The sequence below is a fragment of the Vipera berus genome (assembly GCF_964194415.1).
Source record: "Vipera berus genome assembly, chromosome: 15".
Lineage (NCBI taxonomy): Eukaryota > Metazoa > Chordata > Lepidosauria > Squamata > Viperidae > Vipera > Vipera berus.
Genome location: NC_138218.1, coordinates 12416359 through 12439860, shown reverse-complemented (window position 1 = coordinate 12439860; position 23502 = coordinate 12416359). Strand labels below are relative to the sequence as shown.

Below are 23502 nucleotides of genomic sequence, written 5' to 3'. Positions count from 1 at the left end.
CGCAACCCAGAAACCGGCTGCCCTATCCAGAGAGGCTTTCCTGAAGAGGTTCCCAGGCTGGCTTCCCCTTGATGTGGGGCTGCCCCTCTGCGCCGCCTCCACGCCTCCAGATGCAGGTTGTAAGACTTCGTGGCTGCCTTTTAAGCATACGCATGAGTAAGAATTTGCCTACTTTTTTTTTATAATGACAGCCACTTATAACAAAAATAAATCAATAAATATCGAGGCATGGAAAAATCATGAGCAGGTTCATATTTGGAACGACAAACTTGTGACTTTTAATTAAAAACAATCAAAGCATCTCAAGCTAAAATATGACTTGATAGATCAAGTAATGGTGCATCAGGAAAGCAGAAGCAGCCGAACTTTTTGGATCCCTGCATGATTAGATATGACTCTGGTTGCCTGTCATTCAAACATCCAAGATGGGCTAAATTCAGCATTTTCACTTGTACCAAATTCGACAAGTGAAATTAAGGGGATGGAGATGAGAAACAGACAAACAACGTTTTTACCAAGTGTCTGAGAAGCATTTGGGTATCACAGATTTGAAAAATAAAAATTTACTGTCCAGTACTGACCCCTCGTGAAATTAGCACCTCTGTAGATCATCAATTTCTGCCCACCTAGCAGTTCGAAAGCACGTAAAAATGCAAGTAGAAAAATAGGGACCACTATGGTGGGAAGGTAACAGCGTTCCGTGCGCCTTTGGCGTCTAGTCATGCCAGCCACATGACCACGGAGACGTCCTCGGACAAACGCTGGCTCTTCGGCTATGAAACGGAGATGAGCACCGGCCCCTAGAGTCGGAAACGACTAGCACGCATGTGCGGGAGAACCTTTACCTTTACCTAGATCATCAATGTTAACATTACTTTTTTCTAGTAATGATATAATTTATACCAGAAAATATTGTAATATTACTATTTCAGCAGCATGGCAGTATGATATTCTTTCATTAGTGAACTCTTGTCAGAAAGACATTCCAGTTTCTGAAGAAGAGACTAACTTAAAAATATTAAGAAAATATACCTTTTACAAAACTTACAGAGTCAAAGAGTGTTACTCTGCTGAGGTTCAGCCTCCAAAAGAGTCACACCCCAAGCATGTTCTTCAAAAATGGAAAACAGAGAAGGACTGAGGGTGTTTGCTCCAAGGGTGCCTGATGCCCAGGGCAGCAGAAAGACGAGAAGGGGTCAAGGGAGGATAAGAAAGAGAGAAGAGCTGAACTACAGAACTGTAGAGTTGGAGGGACTTTGGAGGTCTTCTAGTACAACCCCCTTGCTTAAGCAGGGCTCTCCACACAGAAGCCTCCCTCCTCTGTGAAAATGGCAGCCATTCCAGACCCCGTGCTTCTCTGGAAGGAGCCTGATTTACTAAACAGAGACCAGTCACCGGATGTGCTCGGAGAGACCCTTGCAGGTCAGATTTATCCTCCGGACACTCTCAGAAGCAGAAGTCTAAACTCTCAGAGGAAGCCCAGGAGGCTCAACTAAGAAAGAAACAAGACACCTTGCTAAGCACACAAGCCAGGAATAGGACCGGCCCTCTACCATCTGCAGCCATGCCCAGCTTGCTATCCCCAAGCAAGCACTGAGAAGCTGGCGCAAGATTTGGGACCGGAAGGTTTACATGCAGCCCTGGGCCGGTCAGGAGATTGTGCTAGAAAACCACCAGAGTGGGGAAGTCCTGAAAGATGCAGCAAAGATGGAGACATTTTCAGAAAATCCTGGAATCTGCAGTCCAGCAATGAGTAAAGGCTTCTCCACTCTTTCTGCCCCAGGCAGGCAGGAACCTAATTCAGCTCTGAAAAGCTGCGGCAGTTCCACAGCAGAGCGTGGGGTCGCAGCGGCAGCAGCTGTTCTGGGGAAAGCAGGCCTGGGGCTCCGGCAGAACTTCCCAGCAGGAGCCATTCGGCTGCTCCGTGATGACCGGCCTCTCCTTGGAGAACCGCTCCAGCTGCAGCTGGCCTCCCTGCCGGGGAAGCGCCTTCTTGGATTTGACGGCGAGGAAGGCCGCAAGGTCCAAGTCAAGCATTGCCACCCCTCCGCGTGGGGTGGGGGTGTTTTGGCGGCATTGGGGACACGGGATCCACCACTGCTCGCTGGCCACCACGTTGAGGCGCCGGATGCAGGCCTGGCAAAACGTGTGGCCGCAGTGGAGGCGGCGAGGGAGGTGGGCAGAGAGGTCGTAGCAGCAGTAACAGACGATGCACTCCGCTTTCAGGCTGCTGGGACTGGGGACAGCGGCCTCCGGACCGGGCTTGACAGCCTCGTCGTCCTCAAGCCCAGAAGCCAGAGCAGTCCTGCAGGGAAGAACCCAAGAGAAGAGTCGTTGAGGGCCACAGGCGGACCAGACCTTGGGCGGCAGCCCCAGTTGGTCTCAGTCGCCACTTTTTCAAATCTGCCTGCTGCAGAAAGCAGAGCGCTCTGGGACCGCCTTTCAATGCCCATCAGTCGGAAACTCCTAAATTTTCTCCCGATTCGGTTTCTGAAGCTCTGAACTAGAGTAAAAAAAAATGGGGATGGGGGGGTTGTGCACAACTTCCCAGTCACATTGCGATCTGGACAGACAGGTTGCTGGCAAAGGAATTACAGGTTTTAGATGGTGGTTTATTCCTTTGGGGGAATCATGTGCGGCAGCACCTGCAATTTTCATGCAAAGCTACCCAGCAAAACTGACCCCTTGAAAGCAGGAGACAACCAGTCGACCATGCCAGTCACTTAAGAGCCTTAATTCAAGTGAAAAGCGAGAAAATTAGATGGAAAACCTTGCCAAATGCAGCACCCCAAAAAGGGTGACCTCTGCAAATGGTCGGTCAACAGGCCACGATCCTCTGCAAAGGCTCCGCTTACCCAAAGCCAAAGTGTGGAAGCTGATGGGGCTGTGGGGCTACACAATCAGCAGGCGGGTTTCTGTGGGAGAAACTTACATTTCCTGCTCCTGCTGCATCTTCACTCTCCTCCAGAGAAAGGGACGCTGACAGCTTCTGGCCGCAACCTCTCACCCTATTGAGTTATCTGAGGTTCACATTTCAGGCACAGTTGCTGGCACTGTAGCTACCATGAGGGGGCCAACTCCACAAGATAGAATTACTGTTGCCCTGGCCGACAATAGCCACAGAAATTATACGCTCCCTCCTTGCCTGCCTCCTCCAACTCACCTCCCAGCACTGCCCTGGATGTCAGTCATGAAACCACCTTCTGCACAAACGCCTGGAGTGCCCACATTCTGACCACAGGAGAAAGGACCCCTAGGACTTAAATATTCCTGCACCTCCAGAGCCATCTGTGACCCCTCTTGGACCTCAGCCCCCCCCCCCCGTCCCTCCTTCTCCACAGCTCCTCCCAACCCAGCCTCAGGTCTCAGCCTGCAGCACGGGCTTCTGCCGAGGTGAAAGAGAGAGACTGTCCAAAAGGGAGGGGGCTGCTGGCTGAGAAGGCTCAGGTGAGCCTCAGGGAATCCCCTCGGGCAACCTGAGAACAGCCTGAGGGCCACACTGCTGGCAACAAGAGACGGGGTGTGTGTGTGTGTGTGTGTGTGCAAAGCAGGGCTGCTAATAGAGTTGCTCCTTTTGCGTGGGTGATGCTCCTCCTTCTTGCAGGTTCAGATTAGCCTCAGGGACCCCTTTTCTCCGGCCTGAAACCCCAACCTTGGCCAATGGTCTAGAAGGGAACTTCTCACCAGCAGCTCCCTACCTGGCACTCCTTTCTCTGCAGGAGACTCTTAAATCCCACTCAGCCTCTTATTGGTGGCTTTAAGGCCCAGTTTAGTCCTTGCTGTTTGAACTGGTAATCTACTAGCTTTCCTGGTATGCTGCATTAAGCATTTATTGTAAACTGCTTTGTGAAAGAAAGGTAAAGTTAAATAACAATTCCACATTTCTGAAATGTTCAGAGTTTGACTACTGTTCCATCGTGCGGCACCTGTTTTTCGTAAAGTCTCCATAATTTCCAAATGGACTGAACAATAAAAGGAAGCAGGAAGAGAACGTGACCACTCCAAACTAAGAGATGCTTTGCCATCCTTCAGATTCTCCTCTTCCTACAGACAAATCTGGATATTTGGCTGTCAGAAAGTCCAGATGGGGCCGCTGCCCCCCCTCTCTCCCCAGTAGTCAGGGCCGTGGAAGGGCTGGGCTGGATGGAGGCTGCTCTTCCCAAAGTCTTGCCCTGCATTCTGGCTACAATAACTGAGATCAGGGGGCAGAACAAACCATGTCCCAACCCAGTAAAGCCTCGCCCACACGGGGAAGAGACATTCTGTGTTGTGCTCACTTTTTTTCTTAATCCCATTTATATCCCGCCCTTCTCCGAAGACTCAGGGCGGCTTACAATCTAAGAAGCACAAACCAATGTGCTTAGCAATAGCCTTTGTTCTATGTATATGCCTGCTTATTAGGGCTTTCGCCCCCCCCAAGCGGCATTATTACAAAGTCAGCTTAATTGCCCCCAACAATCTGGGTCCTCATTTTACCTACCTCGGAAGGATGGAAGGCTGAGTCAACCTTGAGCCTGGTGGGACTCGAACCTGCACTAATGGCAGGCAGCTGCTGTTACCTAAGGAGGCATCAGCCCACTGCTCCACCAAGGCTCTTCACGAAGCAGCCTTGTTGCAAGTCGAGAAGTGGGGCAGAAGAGCGAGGGAGGGAAAAGCGCTGCTGTGGGCCTAACGGTTGAGTGTGCCAGACCCACAGCAAGCCCTCCCTTGCCTGGTTTCCTCCTGAACAGCCAGCAGTGGGGCAGCCACCCGGCCGGCCACATCCTTCACAGAACGGAGGGCAGGGGGAGTTCGTTTAACTGGGCTCACTGGAGGGAGGCTTAGCTTTAGGAGAGGGGGATAAGGGGTAAGGGTCAGCCCTTCTCCTGGGGGTGGGGTGAGTAGGGGGGGAAACATTCAGGTGCTGAAAGCCTTCTGCCTTCTGCTGCTTGCTTGTGTGCTGACCAGTTCCTGGCTCCATCTCGCCCGGCAGCCAAGGAGGGAGGCTACTCCGCAGAGACTCCGCCAGGCTGCTCCTCCTGGCCCAGGAGACTGGAGCATCATCGCCGTTTCAGGCATTTTGCAGCAAACGCTTCTATTCCCACCTTGCCAGGTGAGGAAAGGAAAGCCGTGCCTGAAGGGGAAGAAGCAGGAGGGGGGAGCAAACCCCCAGCTCCAAGCGTGTGCCCTCCCCTTAGCTGGCCACTAGCAGGAAGGAAGGAAGCCCGGAGTCCCCTTTGGCACCCACACGTAAATCTCCACCTACTGGGCGAAACGTTTTGGACCAAGTACTTCAAATGGGCTTACAGAATGTGTCCAAAATCCAGGACTCATGATCTCCAGCGGAATTGAAATTTGGCAAATTTTATAAAACATTTTGTGACAATAAAAATTATCGTAATACAAAATGTCATAAAATATTTCCTGTGCTGAGACAGTTCAACATGGGCCATTTCCAAGGCAGAAACGTCTCCGAACGTCTCCCATGAGATGCTGCATGAAGGAACTGAGAAATCCGGTCAGGAATAAACTCCGAATGGATGAGCAAGGCTAGTCCTCTTATTTTTCCTTTGGCTCTTTTATTCTGCGCTCGCAGGGTGCCCTGCTGTCCAGTCAGCCTCAGCCACGAGTCTGGTTTCTTCTCTTCGGCCCAGAGCCGGACTCTGCTTTGCAGGCCTCGGGAAGCCAGCTGGAGAAGCAGCCCCAAACCACACTGCCCTCCAGTTGGGCCACAGGCACCTGTTCCTGAACCACGACGCTTCGGCACGGATGCCTCCATTGCCAGTGAAGTGGAAAGGGAGGCCAGGCAGGGCTGCCAGGGCGTGGCAGAGAAGGAGGCAGGGTGCCACATGCAGGAAGGGTGACGGGGCAAGGTTGGCAAGGGAGACGAGGAATCTCGCCCTGCTGGGGCTGTGCCAAGGAACGCCCATGGCTGACCTTCCGAGCGTGTGTCCTTGGGAGGCTCAGAAAGCAGGTCCCAAGCCAGGCTGCCTTGGACAAAGATAAGGAAAATGGAAAGGCCTCTGCAGAATGCAGAAAAACCGGGCAAAGAAGGAGCAGGCGGGTGGGGGGGGAAGCTGGGTGCCCCTCCCATGAACACCAGGAAGACAAGCTGACTGGGCAAGGACAAGTTTTATGACCCTGGCTATTGACAGAGCACCTTCGCCGCCCCTCCCTTTGAAGGGCAAAGGCCAAGGGCCCCACCCTGAGCAAGCAAGGTCGGCCTCCCCCCCAGGGGGCGCTTGCAACCACACACACTCACACACCTGCTCGAGTGCAGTGCCGGCTCTGCCTCCATTTGACTTCTACCCATTCCCCCCGCCCCCAATTCTGCCTCCAGAGAAAAGGGGGGGGGGGTGAGGCCAGGTGCCCAAGGGAAGGGAAGGCACCACAGAAGCCGCCCTGGCCCTGCTTCAGGTGGTCCTCGCAGAGGGAGAAGATCCGGCTCCCAGCTCCAGGGTTAGCGCCATGTCCTCCACACTTCATCATCGTTCTTTGCCAGGGCAACCTTTCCCCTGTTCTTCCTGCCTCAGACCGCCCTCTTCCACTGCCCACGTCGCTTCAAGGGGAAAGAAAAGTTGACGGCTCCTTTAGGCCTCCTGGGCATTGGGGCACACCTGCTTTGGCGGAGGGAGGGCGCAGGTGAGTGCAGCCAAGTCCAGCCTGAACTGCTCCTCGATTAGGAGACGACGCAGCAGCGCTTCCTGCAGCAAGGAGAGCAGCGGCAGCCGCAACAGCAGCAGCAGCCGGGATCCGGAGCTGCCTCTTCGTGGCTCTTCCAGCGGAAGGGCTCCGGAGCTTCTTCCCTGGGCACCTTGAGGCTGGCATAGGGGTTGGTGGGCCTGGCCTGCAACTCCCCCTGTCCTTGGCTCTTCTGGCCGTTCCAAGCCAGAGGGGGAGACTCTGGGTCTGCCTCTTTCTGTGGGGGCAAGACGTTGGGACTGAAGTCCTCCCCCAGGTAATATCTCAGGAAGTCGTCCTTCAGTTGCACCCGCGGAATGGTGACGCTGGCATAGGGGTTTTCGATGGTGAGCCCCCGGTCCATGGATGCCCGCTCTGCCTGCAGACGCTTCTGGAAGAACAGTGGCTGCAGCAGCCCCCGTGGGCGGCTCCTGGCCTGCCCAGCTGTTGCCAGTCACCAAAGAAAAGAACCAACGCTTGGAGACAAAAAGGAGATTTTATCGTCAGCAATTTCCCCACGTTTCAGAACAAGAAAGGAGGCGTTAAAAAAAATCATGCCGAAACTAACTTTGGTAAAATTATGGCGGAAGTCAGGAAGGAACCAGCCACCCCCCTTCTTCCACAGAACGGACAGGAGAAGACTGGCAGCCTACAGGAAGGGGCCCTTTCCAAAGCATCAGCTGCCTTGTGGCCTGGGCCTCCTCCTGCTACCTGGACAGCTGCCCAGTCCGAGAGAGCTGGTCTTCCCAATTTTACCTGGCCGCTTTGTGGCAGCAGTAGCACAAAAAACAACAAGGGCACTGAGAAAGTAAACAACGAGGAAGGGGGGGGGTGTCAGCAGGCTCTCCAGCATTTGGGCAACAACTTGCAACAGGATGAATTTTTGTTTTGGTGGTCCTGCTCTTTCTTCTGGAAGGGTAGCCCCCCCCCCCCGTGACATTTGCCTCCAGCTCTCTTTGGGAACGCCACGCCTGGATAGGGAAAATCCTTTGCAAGCTTCTCATGCGGGGGGTGGGGGGGAACGGCAGCTCCCCCAGTGGAACTTCTTCCCACCCACGGCCGGGGCCGCTGCCCTGGGGACGCAGAGGCTACTCCAAACTAAGCTAAGCGTCCGGCGTTGGCAGGGCTGGGCTGGCTCAGGTTGCCAGGCCAGCAGCTCCCGGGGCCGCCTCTGCTCCCCGCCTGCCTTCTCTGAGCAGCACCAACCGCGCCCCGGTGCCCACCCGGACCGCAGCCTCGCCGTCGCTGCCCCGGGGAAGAGAGTCGGCTTCAGCGCGGCCCGACCTACCTCGCAGGATTGTCGGGAGGAAGACGTCCCCTCAATCCGCCGCCCTCCCGGCCTGCGCTGGCCTCTCTCCGCCAACGGTCTGCTCCGCCTCCAGCCGGGGAGGGACCCGGCCCTCCCCCGCCTCCGCAGGTCGACCTTCTCCGCGCCGCCCAGCAAAGTTCGGCCGACGCGGCGAGCCCCGCGGCAGCATCTCCGCCTCGCCCCCCTCGTTGACACCCGAGGCGGGGAGACGCGACCCTCCACGCGAGGACCCCCGCCGGCCCACTGGGAAAAGCGCCCGGGGAAAGGCGGCTGCCGGCAGCCTTCCCCAACCCGGCGCCCGCCTTCCGCCCGCGCCTCGCCACCGATCGCGGGGCTCCGGTGGCGGCAAAAGATCCCAGGGCCCACCGGGCGGGGGGCTCAGGACGCCCCCTCCGAAGTTCCGCTACGCATTGGAACTGGCTCGCCTGATGGAGACCTTCCTCCCCCATCCGCCCTTCGGGCGCCCGGCGCTTTTGCCGAGAGGAAGGGCTTCGGGGCGGAGATCTGGGCCAGCAAGTCCTGGTCTTTGCTGCCCCCACCATCCGTGCGCCTGCCCCCCCTCCCCACACAGGGCGGCTCTTCCGACTGAGGCTGGATTGAGGGGAGAGGCTGGGCAAGCGCTGTTCCCCAGAGTCAACGCTAGGGGTCAGCCCTCCCCTAGCCCTGGCCTGCTTCCCTCCCTCCACCCCAGGGCTTGAGAGTTGGGGGGGGGGGGAAACGTTCTCTAAAAGGCAGCAGGTAACTAATCTTAGGGATGAACTGCATGAGGTGCCTATCTTACTACTGAATGACGTATTAAAAGAACTATTACATGTGAGGTATATTTTTTTAAAAAAACAAGGAGGGTATGTATATGCTTATGTATATGTAAGTAAAATGAAAAGAAAATGCAACTTTCCCCATTCCTCATTGTGGTTCCCCAAGTGACTCGTGTGGCCTGCAAGCACGAGAGCCTCGGACGCTCAGCTCAGGGTGAAGAGACAGCTTGACCGGTCTGGTCAGGTCCAGCACAACAGTCTTGCCTACTTTTGTGAAAGCTTCCATTGGCCCTTGCCCTCGTGAGTACAGGGAGCCCCGGGCCAGCCCAGCTGCCTCTTGCCAAGTCGCCTAGCTGGCCTGATTTCCCCCTCCAGGGGCAGAGGAAAGCCGGCCATTGTGACCGCCCACCGAGTCTCCAGCTGGAAGAGAAACCAAGGATTTCCTGTCCCGGAACCAGCGCTTCCATCTCCTGGGCCCCTCCCTGTGGTTATAACCCCCCAGCGGTGAGGGTTCCACCCTGGTCCTGCCCGGTGCTGCCTTTTAGTCATACTTGGCAAATTTTCCAGCCCAAGTCATGATTGGGATCAGCAATGTTATCTTCTTTATCGTTATTACCATACCAAGTCCAAGCATCACTCTGAGCAAGTTTCCTTAGAATGCTAGCGGCTCGCTTGGCCTGCCCAGGGAAGATCCTGGCTGAAAAGACGGTGCCCTCTGCAGTCCTCAGCAGCAGCATCCTCCAGTTAAATGGGCATCATTTCCTGCCTCCACTTGGTTTGCCCAACCAGTTTCAATTAAATTTGTACGTATTTGCACATGAGTTAGATTTGAAGGAAAACATAGTGCATCGATAAGACTATACAGCTCGTAGAACTACTTGAAGGGGGGAAAAATAGCATCTCCTTTATGGATGGGGCCTCAGCGGAAACAGGCTGCCCTGTCTCGGTTCATCTTCAAGATGGTGTCTGCCAGCCCTGCCTCTGAGAGTGCCCTCTAGCCCACGGCCCCCACATCCCCCCCTCCTCAATGTCCAATGGGGCAGGGCAGGGGGCCGCCAAGGGCTGGAGAAAAAAGGCAGCTTTGTGCAGAGGGAAACCGCAAACACAGCAGGGAGGGCAAAGGCAATGGATGCTGAGCCAGGCCCCCTCCGGGCAGGTGCTCTTCCACTGGGGGCGAGCCAGCCAAATTCCCAGGGACTTCAGCACCCGAAGCTGTCTAGGTGGGGCAGAGAGATAGGAATGCCCTCCACGCTGTGCCCAAGACAGGGCTACTCACTCTCTGCTGCCTCGGGAACCAAAGCCAGGGTGATTTCAAGCGCCAACGGTCCTCCTCCTCCTTCCTCGCCTCCTTCACCAACCACTTTGCCAGCCAGCTCAGGCCATCCCTGGAGGAAGGAGATTCCACAGGTTTTTAGATTGTCTGAAGCAACAGTTGAGAGCCACATTAAGCAGAAGCTTTTCGTTTCAGAGCAGGATTCAGAAATGCTTAACAACACACAAAAACAATCTCCAAGGGAGCATTTGGTAGCTGTGTGTGTTTGTGGGTGCGCCATTTTAGAACACTGTTCAGAACACTGGATGACGATCATCTGAGGAGGGGACCTGGTTAGCATAGGGCTGAGGTTAAACTGAAGAGGCTGTTGGGAAGAAAAGGGACAGGGCAAGGGAGATATCCCAGGTAAGTTACGGAGGGCACAGAGAGCAAAGGTGTGCATGCAGGTGCAGACCAATTTCAGGTGGCCTGTCATCTGTAGCTCCCCCAAGGTTAGATGAATTATCCCACTTTATGTCTCAAAGAACAAAGGAATTTTGTTATCCCCAAATCCCCAAAGTAGAGCCTTGGTGGAGCAGTGGGCTAATGCCTCCTTAAGTAACACCAGCTGCCTGCAATTAGTGCAGGTTCGAGTCCCACCAGGCTCAAGGTTGACTCAGCCTTCCATCCTTCCGAGGTAGGTAAAATGAGGACCCAGATTGTTGGGGGCAATTAAGCTGACTTTGTAATAATGCCGCTGGGGGTGTGTGTGATGGCCCTAATAAGCAGGCATATACATAGAATGAAGGCTACTGCTAAGCTTGTAAGCCGCCCTGAGTCTTCGGAGAAGGGCGGGATATAAATGGAATTAAAATAAAAAATAAAATAAATAAATAAATCGTGATTTGTTTCCTCTTTCTTTGAAAAAATAACCTCCGTCATTTCTACTAAAGAGACTTCTTGCTTGTTCTATGGGCGTCCCCTGACCCATGTGGCGTACAGACCCACAGGGAACAAAAGGATTTCCCCCCCCCCCCGCCCACCACTGCCCTCAATGACTTTTGGTAAGGCACAGCCCCAGAGAAGGAATCTGCTCAGGACAGCCAAGCTTTTATTGGCAGTCTGGGCCAAAAACCCCTTCCACTTTTATTATAGCCTTACTGCTTGTGTTATTTTCCAAGCAGTTTACAAACATGGAAAAGGTGGGGATTAAAAGGGAGTCAGTGAGCCTCTTCTTATCGAGGCCAAGATGGAAACTCTGCAAGGTGGATTTGAAATGGTGGAAAGAGCACGGAAGGTGCCTGGGGTCCCAGAAAGGAGATCTCACCAGCCCAGGATCAGGAGGGGGCCACGTCTCCTTTCATTCTTCCTCTCTGTGTCCACTGTGTGGGGGTGGGAGAGCAGGCTAAGCAAGTTTGGGATGGCTGGCTGGGGCGGGGGGGGGGCTTGAAGAAGGGGTGTGGGTTGACCTCTGCTCCAGCTGAGCAAGAGCAGCTGGAAGCATCAACAGCTGCCTGGGGCCTGCTGCAGAGCGCCTTCCCCCCCTCTCGGCACCTCAGCATCTCCACCGGCTTTCTAGCCCAACTGCTCCGGGCTGGAGGTCACTTGCCCTCTGCTTTGCCCTTTCGGCTCCAGAGCGACCTACCTCGCAGGGTTCTCGTTCTGGGGTGCGAGGGAAGGCCCACCCGGGAGCCGGAAGGAAGCTGCGGCTGCTGCAACTGCCGCCGCCGCCTCGAAGGGTAACTTCGCAACGGCCGAGGAAGGCGGAGCAGAAGCCAGCGAGTCTCTACCTTCCTGCGCGACCTCCCGGCAGAAGCTTCTCCGCAGCGCGGCTGGCAGGAGCGGGCGGGCGGGCGCTAAGGCAGCGCAGCCCGCGAGATCGGGCCGGCGGCGGCTGCTGATTGAGGGAAACGTGAGCCGAGCCGAGCCGAGCCGCGCCGCCTGCATCACTGCAGTGCTCTCACTGCGGAAAGAGAGGGGGACGGAGCGAGGCGGCGCCGCGGGGACTCGGCGCGGGAGGGCAGGGAGGCTTCCCGATCGACCAAAAGCAAACGGCCCCGTCGCCTTCGGGCCGAGGCTTCCCCGCCAGCCCGCGCGTCTCCGGGCTTCTGCCCGCCGCAGGAGGGGAGGCAAATCCGCCGCGGCCTCGCTTGGGTACCAGTCGCAGCCGGGCGCAGCTTAGCATCCCGCTCCGCCTCGGGGCCGCTAGGAGACCGGAGAGAGGACCCGCCGGCCGGGCGCTTTCCCTCCGCCTGCTCCCCCGCCGTCCCGGCCCCGAGGCGCGTCGGCTGAGCTGGAGGACGCGGCGCCCGCTCCCCGCGCACCTGCTCCTCGGCCGAACCGCTAGAGCGGCGCCAGCCTGCGTGGGGAGCCAGCCGCGAAAGGGCGACGCGGAGGATGTCCGGGGCTCCCGGACAGCCGGCAAGGAACCGCCGGAGGTGAGGATCTGGGGGCGCGACGGGGGGCGGGCGGGGATGCCCGTGAGCGACGGTTTGAGCATCTGCCTCGGGCCAAACAACATGGGCCCTGGAGTAGAGAGGCCCCACCGGCAGCCTGCTCTACAAAGGCAGCAGCCTCGAGGGCTTGCTGGAGCCGGAGCTGGCCGCGGGCTTCTGGGCCTCTGCAAAGAGGGTGGTGGACGCAACCACCTTGGCCTGAATTCACCAGGCACTTTCCCTCAAAAGATGCCACTCCAACTCCTCCATTAGTGTTGTTCCTTCGTCACCCTCACCAAGAACGTCTCTGCCACCCAGCAGGAGTCTCTCTTTTGGGGTGCCCCCTGTGAGAGGAGCCTGATGGTCTGGCCTCGATTTCTGCTCCAGAGCGATGCAGGGCCTGTGAGCCCCCAGAAGCCACCCAGGCGGTGGCAGCAGCCGAAAGGATCCGTGAGCTTTGTGGCAGGACAGATATGCCAGCCAGCCCTCTTCTCCTCCTGCTCTGCCAGCACAGCTTATCTGTAGCCCAAAGGAGTCTCCCAACTCGAGCGGCAGGCAGAGAACTCCGGGTTGCTCCTGGCCGTGAGCCGTCGTTCCTTCCTTTGCAAAACAGGCTTCCTGGCCAGGCTTGGGGCAAACGCTGTGTTGGTGCCCTCGCCTCATGGCACCGATTCCTCCCGAGGCTCCTTCGCCTCCCCATCATGGCTCCTAAAGGGCCAGTGAGCCCGTTAGTTCAAAACTGGCGCAACTGCATCGCAATATGAAGTTTTTCTCTCACAAGCTTCCATCCCAAAATGTTAGTCCACATCAATGCCTCCTGGCTTGCCGTAGGTAACCCTTAACCAGCTTTCTTAACCAGCTTTGTCATTTAGATTTGTACTTGGACAAAGTCATGTGAGAGTTGAAGAGGGATTCAGACCCACCCCCAGCCTTTCAGAGCAGGCTACTTTCTTCAGCAACAATCCCACCAGGAGAGACAATCTTCAGGCGAACTTTGGCCTATCGGAGTTACCAGATTCCCCCGAAGAGGAAGCGGCTGCAGTTGCAATCGGCATCCTTGGCCAAGTTGTGGCTTGAGAGCGAGGGAGCCGTGACGCGGAGCAGGGGCCCAGCTTCTCAAATGCAGAAGGACCGACGACTCTGATTAGGGCAGTGTGGAAACTGGGCTGGCACTGCTTGAGCAGATTGCTCCTGGCAGCTGCAGACAAAGATTGGCACAGCCCTTGCCTGATCCTTCCCCCAGTCTAAATGGTGGGGGCGGGGACAGAGAGACCTGCCCTCAGAATCTGGTGCTCATTTGGAAACATTTCCATGGGGCCACCAAGGCAGCCTTGCGTCCCATCCATGTCTGGACTGCGTTGGGGCCTGGAGGGTCTTTTGCAGGTTATCCTTCCACACGGATACCCGGGCCCTGTGTATTGGCCCCCACCCAGCCAAGTTTCAAAAACGGCCTGCAGAGCACCAGACCTCATCGAGAGCTCCAGGCCCCTCAGACCTCTCTCCAGGAAGGGGTGGTATCTGAAGCCCAGATAAGATGCTTGGCACAGAGAAGGTGCCCAATTTTGTCCCTGCTATCTCTGGGTAGGAAGGTCAGGGACAATAAGTGCTGAGCAAAGAGGGCCCACAGCTCCAGGGCGTTGTTGCCTCAGAACAGCAGGCAGAGGAGAATAAGCACACTCCTGGCCCACAGACAGTAAAGACACAAAAAAGAAAGAGGCAGGGAATAACGGAGAAAAAAATGACAGTCCCCAGTGGGGAACTGAGCAGCAGAGCACAGATGATGCAGGCGGGATTGCTGGTATTTTAAAAGGAGAACCCAGTTTCCGAAAGCCTTTTAGAGCTGACGAGTGTTTTTATTGTCCCAATCTGCAGCTTTGGGGTGGGGGAAGCAAAGGCGCCCACAAACGCTGCCGTCCAACGACCTGCACTGCTCTGTTTTGTTTTCCAGGGCTCCAAAGGGCCAGGCCAGTTCCAAGTGAAGAAGGGGCAGCTCTGCAAGAGCAAACCTGAACAGGACCTGCCTCGCCTGGGGGCCTTTTCCGGGGACCTGATCTGCAGAAAAGAGCACCGAGAAAGCTGCACGTCAGAGCTCAGGAATTTGCAAAACACATTCTTGAGCATTGTTAGGATCTCCCCACGTGTAAACAGGAACCAAGGCGCGCAGGCCTCCCCCGGAGACACCAATCGCATTCCATCCACTCCTCTGCGGGCCGAGTGGGGCAGGGCAGAAGCGGCCCACCAGCCAGCGCTCTCCCCCGGCTCCTTTCCTTGCTGCTCACCCAGCCAGCCGGGTCTCACTCTGCCAGCCAAGCACCCTTCCTGGGAACTAGGCCCAACGCCCTGCTGCCAAGAGAGCAGGATCCGTGGGCATAAAAAGTCTGGTGTGGACATCGCCCCTCGCCTTGCAACCTGTCTTGCCCAGAGAGCGTGGACGGCCCAGGCCGCAGCCGGCACGACGGTCGGAGCCATTTTGGCAGTCCTGCTGCGGGATGCGTCTCTGCTCTGCTGTCCCCTTCCAGCGCTGCCCCTTCATGGTCCGTGCCCGGTTCAAAGCCCGGCTTGCCACAAACCCCATCTAACCTCATGCAGGAGGCCTTCGGAGGACCCAGAGCCGCGGACAGGAAGGTGAAGAGCCTCCTCATGTCATGTCTGAAAGGGCAGCAGGTCATCATCAAAATGGAGGCCATGAAGATCATCCATCCTGAAAAGTTCTCTGAGCTGCAGAGCTCCCAGTCACGCTATGTGCCGGCCCCCCGCCGGGACCCTCCCCTGGTTGCCAAGCGGGCCTGGCCCTCAGAGTCGGAGATCATCGTTAACCAGGCCTGCGGCGACATCCCAACCTTAGACCATAACCCAGGGTCTCTGGGGCTGTCGCGGACCCCGCCCCTGCCCCGGCGGGAGCGGCTATATCCAGGGCAGCGCAAGGGCAGCTCCGACCTCTGCTACCACCGCCAAGCCTCGGACGAGGTGATCGTCAACCAGTACGTGCTGCACCCCTCCACTCCGTGTGAGCCCCTGGAGTGTCCCACCTGCGGCCACACGTACAACTTTACCAACAAACGCCCGCGCATCCTCTCCTGTCTGCACTCGGTGTGCGAGGAATGCCTGCAGATCCTCTACGAGTCCTGCCCAAAGTACAAGTTCATCTCCTGCCCCACGTGCAAGAGGGAGACGGTGCTCTTCACCGACTACGGGTTGGCTGCCCTGGCAGTCAACACCAGCATCCTCAACAGGCTGCCGGCCGAAGCACTCTCGGCCAACCAGGCCCAGTGGAGCAGCGAGACCGACCGCAGCTGCTATCAGACCTTCCGCCAGTACTGTGGGGCGGCCTGCACTTGCCACGTCCGGAACCCGCTCTCTTCGTGCACCATCATGTAAGCTGTGTTTCCGCTCCTGCCCCACTCTGCCCACAGTCTCTTGCTGGCCTCGGCAGTGGGACTGCATGAGGGAGAACAGGGTGGCTTCCACAGGTCCTGGGAGACGCCAAGGCCGACCAGACTGGCTGCAGACGCACCCTGAGTTGGGATGGCTCCTGCTTTGAGGAGAGGAAGTAATCTCGGGGGTCACTGCTGGTTGGGATGGCTTGCTCCCAGGTGTGGCTGTTGGAAGAGCCACTAGGAAGGGCTGTGGAGATCCGACCGCCCACTGCCGTCCCCATCCATTCGCCTCCCCTTCCTCTGTGCATCCTGAGAGACCCTAAGCCACGCTTGGATTGGATCTTCCAAGGGTCGGATTTGATCTCTTTCCTTTCAGCTCACGGCTTAGTTCCAGCGGGTTCCATTTGTCCTGGTGGTTGTTGGGAGAAGACGAGCCAAGGCAGGACCCTGGAACACTACAGAAACATTGCCAGGCAGGGCCTGTGCTGGAAAACAAGGCAGATGCCGATTTTAAATTATTTGCCAAAGTTTGATTCTGTGGCCAAGCGTTGTAAATTCACTCCATGCTGCCAACTGAGGTCCAGTTGCAAACAGGAATTCCTAAAGAATCACCCTGTTTTCCTGATGCAAATTCTTAAGGGAAGCTGAAAACAAATGTACATTTTTAATCCTCATTTTGGAGGATGCGTTCCTCAGCCGTTTCTGAAATGCATCTTGTTTGGGCCCTTGCTGCTTAATAAAATGGACTGAGAGTGCAGCGATCCTTGGGTTGCGTCTCCTGGGGCAAAGGGAAAGGTGCGCCCCTGCCAATGGAAGAGGAAGCAGCCCCCTCCCACCTCTGACACGGAATCTCCTCCCAGGAAAAGGCAGGGGAACCGGGCCTTTTCCTCCATCCGGGGCATTTTGAGGAGTCTGGGCCACTCCCCAACTGTAGCCAGGTCCTGACAACAGCTTTGTGTCTAGAGACCCCTCAGCCCGTGAAAAAGACCTTCCCAACTGAAGAGGCAGATAGAGGGCGGCCTGTGCAGTTTGATCACTGGAACCTCATGGTAGTATCAGGCTGGAGGGAAGAGAGCACCCACTTCCTCTGCCAGAAGCTGGTCTTGGAGGAAGTATCAGTCTTGCAAAACATTCTGTGCCAAGTTAGAAAAAAAAAGCCATAACCTGACCCGAGTCCAACCAACACCCAAGGCCAGACTCAGAGAAAAGGGCGTTCCTTAGTGACCCATCTCTTGAGGTTCAGCCCCACGTGCCCGTGTGTCCGGGAGAGCGGAGATTCACGTTCATGTTCCGTTGCCCGTTACTTTCTAGGAGTAACCCAGGAAGCTGGGATGACTGGCAGTGGGGCACTAAGGGGCATCCCTGGGTCAGGCCGGGTTCAACATCTGGAGAACCCGCAGCACTAGGAGGCTGAGACTACAGCTGGGAGCAAGGCCCGGTTGGAGCCCAACAAATCCTGACTCTTGCCAGCCGGGGATGCAAACATCGGCCAAAGGGCAGAGCTGCCTTAGCCAGGCTTCTTTCGGCTTCGCTTCTGCAGAAGGGTGCAGGGAAGGGGGAGCCACGTCCCCTGGGCCCATCTCAAGGGATGAGTGGAGGAGGGCAACGTTCCTCAGCGGCAGCCTGGGCACTTCCCACCCAACCTCCCAGGGAATGTCTTGGCTCAGGAAAGGTCTGGAATTGGCTTGGCCAAAGGCCCACAGCCGCTTGTCCCTCAGGTAGATTGTCGAGTTTTGGGTGAAATCCAGATGAACAGGAGAGGGAAACCATCAACCCAGAAAACAAGATGGCTGACAAAGATCCTGTTTTATACCTGGTGGTCTTGTTAACCCTCAGCCAAATCTAAATAAAGAATGCTCCTGAACCAAAACAGACACGTCCTTTCCGTTCATGTGTGTTCATATATAGAGAGAGGAGGTAAGTGTATGTGTGCGTGTGTGTGGAGAGATCAACCTGCAGAGTCCTCAGAGTGGACTGGGTGCTGGAGCAACTGGGCTCTGGGCCACAGAGGTGGGACTTCCTCAGCTGACTGCTCTGTCTGCAGCCAGAGTCTCGCAGATGGCTCAGCCTGATTATATTATGACACCTTTCTTACCTCCGCCAACAAGCGCGCAATAGGAAGACCTGCCGTCAAGTTTCATCCGGAACCGTTTTAAAACATTGAACCAACTGAAGGAAAAGCTCATCCAGTGGGTGTCCAAAGGGTCAAACTGTCCTCTCCTTGAGGAGGCAGCCAGCTGCCCCTCAAGAGCCATGGGGACCCTGGGCAAGAAAGACCAGGGAGGTGGGGGATGGGCAAACTAGCTTCTCTGGACCACTTTGTAGAGATGCAACTGGCTGGCAAGGGGAAGGAGAGCAGCAACATGGTTTCTGACACCCTGGGCCCCTTTTCTGGGGAAGCAGCTCCCCTTCCTCCTATCGTGTTTCTGGCTCTTCCCTTCTGCATCGGCTTCCTGCCTCCTTCCCAGCTAAACCCTGGCCTTAAACCTGCAGCTTCAATGCAAACCTTGGGGGGGAGGGGCGTTTGCTTTGCCTCCTCCGCTGTTTCTCTAATCTGTTCCTCCACGTAGTTCTTGCCACAAAGTGGAAAGAGGAAGCGGTTCTTTCTTTCGCTGAAGCTTTGCAATAAAGTGAGAAATACTTCAAAAGGGGAGACAGTCTAGAAGAGGCGTGGCAGTTGGGGTTAGGGCAGGGCGACACGGCCACCGGAAAGGGGTTCACAGACACACGCACACAAAACAGCACTCCCAGGGTCACCTGGTGGCGTGTTCCATTTGTGTTCTAACCAACCATGCCATAATACTTCTGCACACAGCACAGTGTTCATTGCTACTAGGTGACACCAGGTGAGAAGAGGCTCTGGGGTCCGTGTGGAAGAGCCACAAGGCATCACCCTGCCCCCCCTTCAGGGCAGGCAGCCCCTCCTTCCTCCCACTCTTCCTGAAGGACTACAAAGCACCACTCCCCCAGCCACGCCCCTCCCCTGCCCTGCCCTGCCCTCCCCACGGAAGGCGCTTGTGAGCCCCCCAGGGTGGCCGCCCTGAAGGGACCCTCATTTTCTCACTAAGCAGAATCGATTCCAGGATGGTACAGAGACCCCGAGGCGAACGAGAGTCACCCATCTTGCTAGAAAGGAGGCATTCAAAGGACTGAAACCGAGGCAGCCGTTCTCAGAAAGCCTTTATGCGGGTCTGCGCCCGAGAGCTGGCGTTTGCAATCCAAGGGGGAGGCCAGGGGGGTCTTCCAGGTGCGCAGACCGGAGGAGCAGCTGCTGCAGAGCCTCCTTGACAGAGACAGTCCACAGATGCCGCTAGACCGGCCCAACGGCTTCTGGGCAGCTGTGGCCAGCGGGCTCTTCCCCTCCACTTCGGGCAGGCCGTGCCAGCCGCTCCCTCCGTCCTCCGCCCGGCCTCCTCAGCGGCTCCTCCACCAAGCAAGCAGAGGGCGCCTGGCACCTGCTGAGTCACACCGAGCCACAAACCCCGCGCGCTTGCTCGGCCAGATTGCCTGGCGGCTCCCTCCCCCCTCTCGCCTCTGCTCCATCTGGACGATGAGGACCACGTTCCCTGCGACACCCAGGCCAGAAGCTCCTGGCCAGTCTCCCGTCTCTGCTGGCTGGGCCTGGGACAAAGAGAAGCTCCCGGAGGGAGACGAGGCTTCTCGGGGCGGGGGAGAGCCTGGGCAATAGGGCTCACCGTTGGGTGGCTCTCCGATCTGCTGGAATGGGCCAAGGGAGGAACACTGGGTCCCCTGGGAGCACCTGGCCGGGTGCCAGGGACAGCCCCTCCCTCTGCTGCACCCCCGGAGCCAGGAGAACCCCTGCCCAGCCTCAAGGCACCGGGTGCTTCCAGCGGGGCACAGAAAAGAAGAGCAGGTGCTGAAGGGCCATCTCCAATTCAGCTGCACCCCCTGCAAATGCCCCGGTCCTCTGCTTTCCAAAGCTGCCTTTCCCAAGAAGTGGCCGCTTGCTTGGTCAAAGGAGTGGGCAGCGTGCCACGGCACGCTCAGTTCCCAGGGAGGCCATGCAGAGACCAGCACAGGGTTCGGGCCTCTCCTCGCTCGCAGGCAGTGCTGGAGGTCCTCACCCTCGCTCGCAGCCCCCGGAAGCCGGGTCAGGCCAGCAGGAGCCCTACTTGTCCAGGATGAGGAAGAGCAGCAGCAGCAAAAGGATGGGCAGGAAGACCAGCAAGAGGCTCAGCATCTCCGCTGCGGCCAGAGCCAAGAGAGCCGTCCGGTAGCACCAGGGGCAGCGGCGCTCCAGCTCTGCCAGGCCGCCCACCAGGCAGGCTGGGTAGCGGAGGCAGGGGAAGAAGCCCATCACGCGGCTGGTGTGGAAGCGGACGCGGAAGTGGTGCTCCAGGCCCCCCCAGAACCCCGGCTGCCGGGGCGGCAGCGGACTGAAGGCCGGAGGCGCAGAGGCCGGGACCTGGGCAGCACTCAGCAGGAGCAGCTCCTCTTGCAGCCTGCAGATCTCCCACTCCATCATGGGCGTCTTCTGGCGGCAGATGGGGCAGCGCACGCGGCCAATGTCAGCCGCACTGCCCGCCTGCAGGATGGCCTGCAGGCACTGGCCACAGAGCACGTGGCTGCAGTTGAGCAAGGCCGGCTTGCGGTGATCTTGGTCATAAAGCTCCGTGCAGATGGGGCACTCCTGCTCGTCCCCCACAGGGTCCTCGGCATGGATGCAGCAGGACTGTGCCAGGCCCCCCTGGGCACTCCTGCCTGGGCCCAGAGCTTTGCTCCCCAGCAGGCAAACCCCTTCCATGTCCTCCGCCTCTTCCCCCAAAGGTAGCCGGGGCGCATTTCCCGATGGGCATCTCTTCTCCTCCTCCTCCTCCTCCTCCTCCTCCTCTGGCCCAAGTGCTGCAAGCCCAGCTGTGCCACAGGCCTCTTCGGTCACAGGAGAAAGCCTCCCGGGCACAGGAGACCCTCCAGAATCCACTCCCAGCTCACCCAGACCTTCTTTTGGGTGCCAAACGAGGGAAGCGATGCTTGCCTCCTCCGCCTCCTCCTCCTCCTCCCTGGATCCAGAGGTGTCCTTTGCAGCTAGCCCACTCCTGGGCCCTTTGCCCTCACTGCCATCCGCCTCTATCAGCTCTTCCTCCAGCAAGCCTTGCCGAAAGTTGCCCAAGGAAGGTGCAGCCCTGAACTCAGACACCTCCTTCTCGGGGTGAACCACAACGATTGGCTCTGTCCCAAGGGCCGACTCCGAGGGGACTGTCCCCATCCCTGTCTTGCTCCCAGCTTCAAGGTAAGGCAGTCCGGAGGGGGATCCACACCTGCTGTCCTCTGCTTCTTGGGGCCAAAGCTGCCCATGGGACATGGCACGCTTCCATCTCGCCTAGCTTGAAACTCCTGCCCAGGAAGAGCTGCTGCCTGGCGCGCCTCCAGAGGACGGGCTCCACAGCCCTCTGCTTTCCAGCTGAGCAGCCTGACCCAAATGGTTGCCAACAGGAAGGCTGGCGACAGCTGGGATCCTCTCAACTTGCGACAACCGAGACTCTGAATCGAGGGCGGAGCAGCTTCCCGTCGGCTGCAGGCCAGGGGGCGGGGCTGGGGCCGGCTGAGCAGGTAGGACCATCCAGGTGGCTCCACAGGCAGCGTTGCTGGCAGGCGCGGCTTCTGTTCCTGCGTGCTGATATGACGCCACAGCACAAGGCTGCTGCATTTCTGTCGGAGGAGCCGGGCTGCTCCCCTTCTTCGGGCTGGGCCATCTTTTCCTGGAGGCGGCGGGGCGTTGCTCTGAGCAGCAGCCATCCTAAGCGTTGCCTGTCTGAAGCGAGGGGGCTTCTCCACTGCCCACAGGGACCACTGCCGGGAGTATAATTAAGGCAGAAAGGCTGAGTCTGCCTTCCCATTGGCCTCGCTTCCTGTCCCCTCTTCTGCTGGGACGCATGGACGCTCCTGCACAGCGTTTCCATGAATGCCAGATCCGACCCACAGACCAGGAGGTTGGTGCTTCTGGAGACAAACTCTAGCCTTCTTTTTTTAACAGTCCATGTTCCCCAAGTCCAAACCACACTGACAACCATGTGCCACTTCCAGGCAGGAAGGAGCAAAGTCAGGAGCTCCTTGACTCGGCAGTGGGGCCCGGCCTCTGCTTCTTTGCTCCTCTGTGGGACAGCAGCAGCAGAGCTGGGAGCAAGGCTGGGCACCTGCAGAAGCCGAGGCTGGCCTAGTCAGGCCTAGAGGCCCGGCTCCTGGGCTAAACAGCCTGGCCCGTCTGGCTTTGACCTTCAGGGCCACCCTGCCCTCCACCCGTCTGTGCTGCTCTGCCAACACCTCCTTACTTGGGGGTGTGCCTCTGGCTTTGGGTGCCCGTGAAGCCAGTTGTTTCATGCTGCAGGAGCAGAAGACCCTGTGATTCGCTCTGGGGGACCCCACCTGTTCCTTCAAGGAAGGATGAGAGGAACACAAGAAATCCCCTGCAAGTAACAAGGGAACGAAGGTAAGTCTGGCACAAGAAGGCTGCTCTGGTCAGAAGGCAGAGCCAGGCTGGCTGGGAAGGCTCCAGCCTGACCACCTCTCCTCTTCCTCCTGGGCTGTTTGGGGCACTTACTCAGGTCAAAGGACATAGCTTTCCACCACCTTTCCCTTGATCTCTTGACCCCCTTTGCACACCGTGAAAAAGTTCTGCTTCTTACTGTGAGAAAAAGAACAATTTTCTGTCCAGCAAACGTTTTCGCATACTCCGTAGGGGCAAAGGTGATTGGATGAGGAAAGATTCTTGCAAGCCATGAAAGGGGAATTCTGATATAATTTAGGCAGGTTTGGTGGGGCTCGTCTCGTGTTTTCTCACGCAAGGTTGAAACCACCGTCCTCTGGTCACTGCCAGGCGCGCCCGGATGCATGCAGAGCGAGGAGGGCTTTGCTCAACCTGGGTCCCAACTACGGCTGGGGATCTTGCTACGGGGCCCAACCCACGGCCAAGGCTCAACCGCCATCCCGTTTTGGAGCAAGAAGGCAAAAGGAATTTGGAGCACTTCCACCAACCCTCCTCACAGTCGAAGGCAGGAGCCGAGCCGTGGGATAGGCTCAGATGGCCTGGCTTGATTTATTGGTTCAGAATCACCACCCTGGCTGCAGCTATTCAGTCTTTGGTGAGGAGCTTCCCCTTCCATCCTGTATTCCAGGGCAGCTCAAGACCAGGTCTCGGCTTGGAAGCGGTGGGTTTGTGCCAAGAGAGTAAGATACTCCTCCGCTTCTGGAGCAGAGAGGCCTCCTTCCGACTGGAAAACAAACTTCAGGGCTTCTGCCACTGCCTCTGGCATCTGCTTGGCATTTCTGGAAGAGAGGGGTTGCCATAACAGGAGGAGAAAGCAGTGACAGCAAAGCAATTGCCAACAATCAGGGCCTGGTGGGCACGCAGGAGCTCCCAAAGGGCGGCAGCGATGTGCAGAGAGGTCCAGGCCTGCCTGGCCCCAGTGCAGCCCAGGTGGCTGACTCAGCTGAAACCAGAGAAGACCCAACTGTGACCCAGGGCGGGTCAGATGCCAATGGCCCTCCAGCCATAGTTCAGCTGCTTGGTCAAGGCAGAGCCAGACCTTCCTGCCAGGACCAAATCTGCGTACATCGATACCCACATGTGGTTTCCACATCAATATTACATAGCCAAGAAATTATATAAAAATGTAATGCAAATTCTGTATAAAATAATATTAAGTATCAAATGTTGGAACAGCAGCCGTTACTTTTTTTAGTTGTAAAAAAA

General features: G+C 57.2%; 5 protein-coding genes across 5 annotated transcripts in view; 1 reads left to right on the top strand and 4 right to left on the bottom strand.

Annotated features, from left to right (window-relative positions):
• LOC308674774 (uncharacterized protein) overlaps positions 1 to 23502 on the bottom strand; it is a gene marked incomplete at its 5' end in the record, with an annotated part of 45610 nt that overhangs the window by 15567 nt on the left and 6541 nt on the right. The window contains one exon of the mRNA XM_081339509.1: positions 10004 to 10112. Coding sequence (XP_081195635.1) covers positions 10004 to 10112 — 109 coding nt within the window. The remainder of the gene's footprint in view (positions 1 to 10003; positions 10113 to 23502) is intronic.
• RNF224 (ring finger protein 224) lies at positions 859 to 6468 on the bottom strand (the record flags this gene model as incomplete). Its single annotated transcript, XM_081339468.1, has 4 exons — positions 859 to 2358; positions 5085 to 5113; positions 5917 to 5970; positions 6369 to 6468. 4 exons carry the CDS (start codon positions 6466 to 6468, stop codon positions 1801 to 1803), a joined length of 741 nt encoding a protein of 246 aa, XP_081195594.1. The 3' UTR covers positions 859 to 1800.
• CYSRT1 (cysteine rich tail 1) lies at positions 4896 to 8021 on the bottom strand. Its single transcript, XM_081339746.1, has 2 exons — positions 7949 to 8021; positions 4896 to 7136 (listed from the first exon to the last, which is right to left on the bottom strand). Exon 2 carries the CDS (start codon positions 7022 to 7024, stop codon positions 6659 to 6661), a length of 366 nt encoding a protein of 121 aa, XP_081195872.1. The 5' UTR covers positions 7025 to 7136; positions 7949 to 8021; the 3' UTR covers positions 4896 to 6658.
• RNF208 (ring finger protein 208) lies at positions 14705 to 17115 on the top strand. The gene has a single exon (XM_081339553.1). It carries the CDS (start codon positions 14998 to 15000, stop codon positions 15790 to 15792), a length of 795 nt encoding a protein of 264 aa, XP_081195679.1. The 5' UTR covers positions 14705 to 14997; the 3' UTR covers positions 15793 to 17115.
• LOC308674888 (ring finger protein-like) lies at positions 18965 to 22879 on the bottom strand. Its single transcript, XM_081339744.1, has one exon. It carries the CDS (start codon positions 21112 to 21114, stop codon positions 19921 to 19923), a length of 1194 nt encoding a protein of 397 aa, XP_081195870.1. The 5' UTR covers positions 21115 to 22879; the 3' UTR covers positions 18965 to 19920.